The 6,776-nt window shown below is 35.2% G+C and overlaps 1 protein-coding gene across 1 annotated transcript in view; it reads right to left on the bottom strand.

Annotated features, from left to right (window-relative positions):
• LOC108576866 (unconventional myosin-XVIIIa) overlaps positions 1 to 6,449 on the bottom strand; it is a 42,049-nt gene extending 35,600 nt beyond the window's left edge. The window contains exon 1 of the mRNA XM_017939929.1: positions 6,444 to 6,449. Within this exon, the coding sequence (XP_017795418.1) occupies positions 6,444 to 6,449 (6 nt within the window). The remainder of the gene's footprint in view (positions 1 to 6,443) is intronic.
• Positions 6,450 to 6,776: the final 327 nt, after the last annotated feature.

The following is a 6,776-nucleotide window of genomic DNA, read 5'->3' on the forward strand; positions in this document are numbered from 1 at the left end:
AAGTGTTTTCCCGCGCGAAACCGCGAGACTCCCGCGTAAATCCGCGGGTCTCCCGCGTAAATCCGCGGGTCTCCCGCGGATCGCAAGCTAGTTTCTTCTAGAAGCTTCTATCGCTTCGCGATTATTTGATTGACGACGAGGATAGAGAGTCATTCCTCACTTCCTCTCGTGGAATGGAATTTTTGTCGCCGTCTTCGTTGATGGTTGTTACAACATAATAATATCAGTTTTACTGTGATTATTCTTGATATATGACCACAGGTCAACCTGATTTTTAATCGTTATGAACTTTAAATTTAGTGTAAATAGAGAAAATGTGTGATATAATTTATTTCACGGTATTATAGCAAACAAACGTTGAACACATTTTTGATTCGTATAAAAAGAATTATTTAAAACGATAATTTTATCTGTACTATGGCTATTTTTAATCTACGACCACTGGTCAACCTGATTTTTAATCCTTACGAAATTAATTTAACCACGAGTAAGTAACGAGAACGCTGAAACCTATGTTTCCATTGAAGAAACTTGTAAAAACGCATAAATGGCTATTTTTAATCTATGACCACAGGTCAACCTGATTTTTAATCCTTACGAAATTAATTTAACCACGAGTAAGTAACGAGAACGTTAAAACGTGCGTTTCCATTAAAGAAACTTGTAAAAACGCATAAATTGTTATATGTAATTTTGTAACAAATTGTTAGAAGTATAAATTTATACCAAAAAATTGTGAGAATTAATAAATTATACGTTATTATAACATTACAATAGAATGCAAAATAGAATTACGAAAGAATCGGCGATTTTCTGCGAAAAATAATTGATTCCCGCGAAAAACGAAGGATTTCCCGCGAAAAGTGACCGATTCCCGCGAGAAATTATCGATTTCCCGCGAAAAGTGATCGATCTCCCGCGAAAAGTAGTCGATTCCCGCGAAAAATAGTCGATTCCCGCCCGAATTATTAACGACTTTGCTAATGATTTTGGGGAAGGGGTACCACAGGTATAAATAGACCCGCGAGCTCCCGCGAAATCATTTACCCTTTATACTGGGCCCTAGACACTTCGCGTAATTTTGATCTGAGGGTACTGAGAGGTGAGTAGGGTGGTCGAGGGCTACTGGCTAGCAGCCTATGTCCACCCTATACACACTCAACTACCTTCTCTCAAAATTTCTTTCTCAAACTTACTATTAGACTTTGAATACTCTGCTTTGAATTTTTCTTTTTCTTCAATTTCAATCAAATCACTTCTCTAATTATTGAAACTTAAACTTAGACTGTTCAAAGTCTAATAGTCCACTATTTACTACTGAACTACTGCTACTTTTTCTTTAAAATAAATTTAAATAATCCTTCGGGTCGTTAATACACGCGAGAAAATTATTATCGAACGTATTTCGAGATTGTTTTGAGGGTTTAGGGAAATCGAGATTTCAGTTTGTTATTGTTGTTCTTCGTACTTGTCGAATAGGATATCGAAATGAATTTGAGAGGTTGCCTAATGAAAATATTTCGGCGTTTCAGCTGTCCATTAATGAAATAAATTTTCGTTACAGGTTATTTCTAAATTTAATATGTACTTTTCTTCCAGCAATCTATAATTTCATTTTCTTTCAGTATTTATGATATTTTCTATGCTATTGAAAAATGAATTTTGAATTTGTTTCATGAATTGTGATTTACTAATCTAATTCTTCGCAGGAGTTGCATGAATTTTGCATGTTAAGTAGTTAGTTACATTATTGAATTGTATATTGTGAGCTGATTTGCAACGAGTGCACTGTACTCGTTGCACTATGCCCCTAATTAAACCGTCCAAGTAGTTTACCGTGATAAATCAATTTTCAATTTTGATAAATATTAGAGTCAGTGCAACGCGTATTGAAATAATAGCTTCATCCTTAGTTCGCTTATTATTGAATATTTTTCCGCGTTTAACTATTTCCTCCCAATTCGCGTTTTTGCTTTTCTTTCAATTTACTCGCGTTTATTTGATACTTTCTTTCAATTTTTCACTCGCGTTCTATGAAAGTTTTGTTCGATAGTAGAGTCTAAAGTAATATAAATTCGCGATTTCTCCCCCTCTAAATGAATCGCGTTTCGAAGCACTTTTCGCGTCGCCCATTCCACAGTGACTCACAAAGTGTGAGTCTGTGAGTCTTGGGAAATCAACGCTTGGAGGAAGGATGACCATCTGAGAGGAAGGAAGGAAGGAAGGATGCAACGAAATCGACATTGCAGAGCCCAGCTGCCTAATCTTCGAATTGTGAGTGACAAAAATGGGTTTTTTTTCTGGTGATATGGGTAGTTAGTTGTGTTATATATTGTGCTGCCCCTAATTAAACCGTCTCACTAGTGTTTCGCAATTAATAATCGATTTTTACGAGAAGTTTTCAATTTTTCAAAATATTAGAGTCAGTGAATCGCGTATTGAAATAATAGCTTCATCCCTAGTTCGACTTATTATTGCATATTTTTCCGCGTTTATCTCATATTTCCTCCCAATTCGCGTTTTTGCAATTTTTCACTCGCGTTCTACGAAAGTTTCGTTCGATAGTAAAATCTAAAGTAATATAAATTCGCGGTTTCTCCCTCTCTAAATAAATCGCGTTTCGAGATACTTTTCGCGTCGTCCATTCCACAGTGACTCACAATTTGTGAGTCTGTGAGTCTTGGAAAATCAACGCCGAGGAATTGCAACGATCTGAGTGGAAGGATGACGATCTGAGAGGAAGGAAGGAAGGAAGGAGGCAATGCAGCCAAAATCTACTTTGCAGAGCCCAGCTGCCAAATCTGCGAATTGTGAGTGAATTTTTTTGGGGTTTGGTGATTGGTTATATATGTGTGTGCATGCATGTTTGTTGCTGAACCACCAAGAGTTCGAAGAAGAACTGGAAGGATTGCACTATTCGGTGCAAACGCCCACCCATTATTAGAGTATCCCAATTAGTATACCGCGTTAATTCAATTTAAAATCAATTTTCGTAACGAATGCCTACCCATTGTTTTCGATCGATACGAGAATTTATTACGTCGCGTCGCGTTTGATATCATAGCTTCATCCCTATTTCGGTTTTTGCTTATCTTTTTCTCCGCACGTTTATTTGATACCTCCCTTAAATTTGTCTTAAATGTCCCAACTAAAATCAACTACACAAACATATGGAGGATGATAAAAATTCGCGGTTTCGGGTACTAAATAAAATTCAACGAACTAAATTACACTTGAAAGAAATCGCGATCTGTACACAATTTCGCGCGACACTTCCACAGCTTTCTAAGTCTGGTGGGTCTTGGTCATTGGCTTTGGGTCTCTGAAAATCTGTGATTGTGGCCACTGGTGGGATGACAATTCAAGGTTGAGGGGAATTCAAGGGTCCACTGTGAGAACTCGAAAAGTTTCATGGGTCTGAGAGGAGCTTCCATAATCCAAATTGCAATGGTCAATTGTGGGCGAAAATTGAAGGCTGGGAGGACTGAAATGGGTCACTGAGGGAATTCCAAAAGCTTGATGGATCTGAGAGGATGTAACAGTGGCCAGGTATGAGGTCTACGAATGGTGAGTCGTACGAATTGTTTATATTTTCAAACAAATTAATATTCTTTCTTGCAGCAAATATGACAATTTATTAATTCTCACAGGAATAATACAATTATCACATCGCGTTTGATAATAGGAATTTCAATCTTTCAGCCTTTCTTTCAGCCTTTCTTTCAGCCTTTCTTTCAGTTTCTCATCAACTTTAGTTTTTCTTTCGTTTCATACTTCCCTCGAAATTTCTGACGAGTGTTCCATCAAAATTTCTGATAAATGATATAAATTCGCAGCTTTCCTTACTAAATAAAATAAAAACAAATTACCTGGGCGTTCTTGATCATAAAGATCAATTCTCAAAGCCTATTTTTGCCAATACTGATAAGATAAAAGGTATCGAGAATACCAAAATGGTTCTAGGTAGAAATAACATTTATTTTACAATGTCCAGCTGTATGGTTTGTGAATTGTATGTTTTTTCGATGATTAATTAAATGGTTGGATGAATATTTCAAGTTTATATATGAGCTCAATTGTCTCCTGTTTGAAAAGGAATTTTGCCAGGAGTTTAATTATGAGTTCCATTATTTACAGGTTTAAGTAGAAATCCCATTGCTATGATTTTATAAATGTACGTTTACTTATTATAGCTCGATCACCGTGAATTTCTCTATACTCTTTGTCTGAATATCGACAAATAATAAAAACACCCTACAGAGTTATTCTCCTATTCCATTTTATAATACACTTTTCTTACAGAACTTCATTACTGCGATTTTACATATGCAAATAAAATATAAACAATAAAGATATAATAATGATTCATTCATTATACACATATACTGATAACCTTCAAATATCGAAAAATAATAAAACCAAGCGATAGCCTTAACTTTAAGTGGTTCGTAAGATATAAAATTAGCATAAGGCGATAGAAATGCGTGCGTTTTACCTTGAACTAGTTCGTTAAATAAAATAAGTAGCTCTAAGATAGAAAATTGTACCGAGTACCATGTGCGCGCTCTCTTACAGAGATACGCGACTCATTTGTAGCTAATTAATAAAATCCCTTCTGCATTTTTACTATCGTCGATACCAAACATGGAACAAATAACGTTCTCGCGAATATCAATTCTCTATCGCTCATTTCCTTCGAGCTTTTGCATGACGTACTCGTCCACGAATAGCGCGCGATATTCGTAGTACGAGTACATCGCTTAGGCTCGTTGGTTCTTTAGAGTGATCGTGAATTTACCGCGATTATTTCTTTAGTAATGCATGAAATTTTCAGTCTTTAAATTCTGTTAAACACTGCACCGAGAATGAGAAAATAATTAGCGTTGCGATTGAAAATGAAATATAAGACACTCGTATCGCGAATTTTTGATAAAACGTCCTATTTCCTTTGCTACAAATGAGAAACGCGTATCTCTGAAGATAGAGAGTTGCCAGTAGGGCCCCTGTTTTTGTCGGGTCCCGTGCGTAGTCACCTCCTCGCGGTGGGACCTGGTAATTGGTATCTTTTTCCGAAAAGAAAATTCTCAATTTTGGAAAGGGATACCAAGCTGAGAACTACGCGTACCCGTGGCCACTCTGATTCTCACGAGTACAGAGTGGACTGCGGGTACTAATTGTACACACAGTTGAAAGACAGAATGTAAAATAAGTTGGAAAATTATTTGGTCCGTAAGATAAAATAGGTTTAGAAAATTATTTAGTTCATAAGAGAATAGAAAATAATTCTATTCAACCGTCGATGGACTCCGTGGGATGCGTGAGTTTGAACTTCAAGTACAATAGTTGGTAAGATAAAGTAAATTGATTTTAAGATAGAAAATTGAACACTATATTCGCGTTTCTTAACACAGATTGGAACATTGGACATACTTGGAAGTTCATATCAAACCAATTACGTTCCGACCTTGGTACTCAGCCTACGACATCTCAATGAAGAAAATTTACGGTGTCATAGATACAAGATTTTGCATTGCTAATGTACATCAATTGATGTTTGTCAATATTTTTGCATAAAATTACGAATGAACTAATTTCTTCGAGTTTGTACTTGTTGCGTTGCAATTACTTTTCATCTGCTTATTTAACGTTACATTAGTAATTTTTTAACACTGAAGAATTATGGCGTAATACTTAAAACAAGAGTGACGTTAAATTGTTAAAACAAATTCTTCTTTCCAATTCTCCTCCATTTACGAAGAATAATTTAATTTTATTATCGACAGAAAGGACTGAGATTTAAATTCGACATTATCAAATTCGTCTTATTTTTCCTATTTCTTAGCTTCTGCATTGCAAAGTTTAGCTTTACATTTAGCTACTATTTCTATCCAACGTTATACCTACACTCTTTTATTGGAACAAATCACCGAGAAAATTAAGTAAAACTTTCTTTAGTTCTATTCAAACCCTCGGCACACTTGCAGATGGTATTCTATATAAAAATAAATGTTTCCTGCGTGTCTTTCGCCCCATGCTACGATAATTGTTAAAAGAAATTTCTATTCTGAGATAGCGAACCGCGTAACGTGATCGCCTTAAGGGGGTATACCACCCAAGGCGGTTTCAAAAAATCGAATTTCAAAAATTTACCATAGAAATGACCAAAAAACAATACTAATCCAGAAACAAGCAGTGCATACTGCAATCGAAGTACCAAAAATTTCTCCAGAGAAAAGAGACTCTCGTAATAAAAGTACAATCACTTCAACACGTTGGCTGCCAAGCCTATTTTGAAGAAATCTGTTCTAGACGCCAACATTTTTTTTTTTTCTTCAATTTATTGCATAAAATTAAACAAACACATATTAATTTTTATATTATGACTTTAATTTTAATTGTTCTTTTGCAAAAAAATGCATATCATAATTAAAATTTGCTCTTACCGTCATGTTTACTTTCATTTCTTTATACTTCGATAATCTTGTAAAAAATAATAAGTAAATCCTTGTTATGACGGTCGATTTTTTCATGCAGTGCTCATAAATCATTTTGCTTCAACAATTATAATTTACGCGTGAAATGCAGTTCGTTTTAGAAGAATTTCTGAAGCAAATACTTCTTTGCAATTTTTAATTATAATTGATATCGTAAAGTAGTAGTTTTGTCTACGGATTTGGCATTTAAAAGGAATAAAGGAGTGCTTTTTCAACTGGGAAATATTAGAAGGAACAGAAGCTTTCGAGTCAAGTTTACCTTTTTAAATGGAGCGCTAGATT

This window comes from Habropoda laboriosa, unplaced genomic scaffold (assembly GCF_001263275.1).
Source record: "Habropoda laboriosa isolate 0110345459 unplaced genomic scaffold, ASM126327v1 scaffold561, whole genome shotgun sequence".
Taxonomy (NCBI): domain Eukaryota; kingdom Metazoa; phylum Arthropoda; class Insecta; order Hymenoptera; family Apidae; genus Habropoda; species Habropoda laboriosa.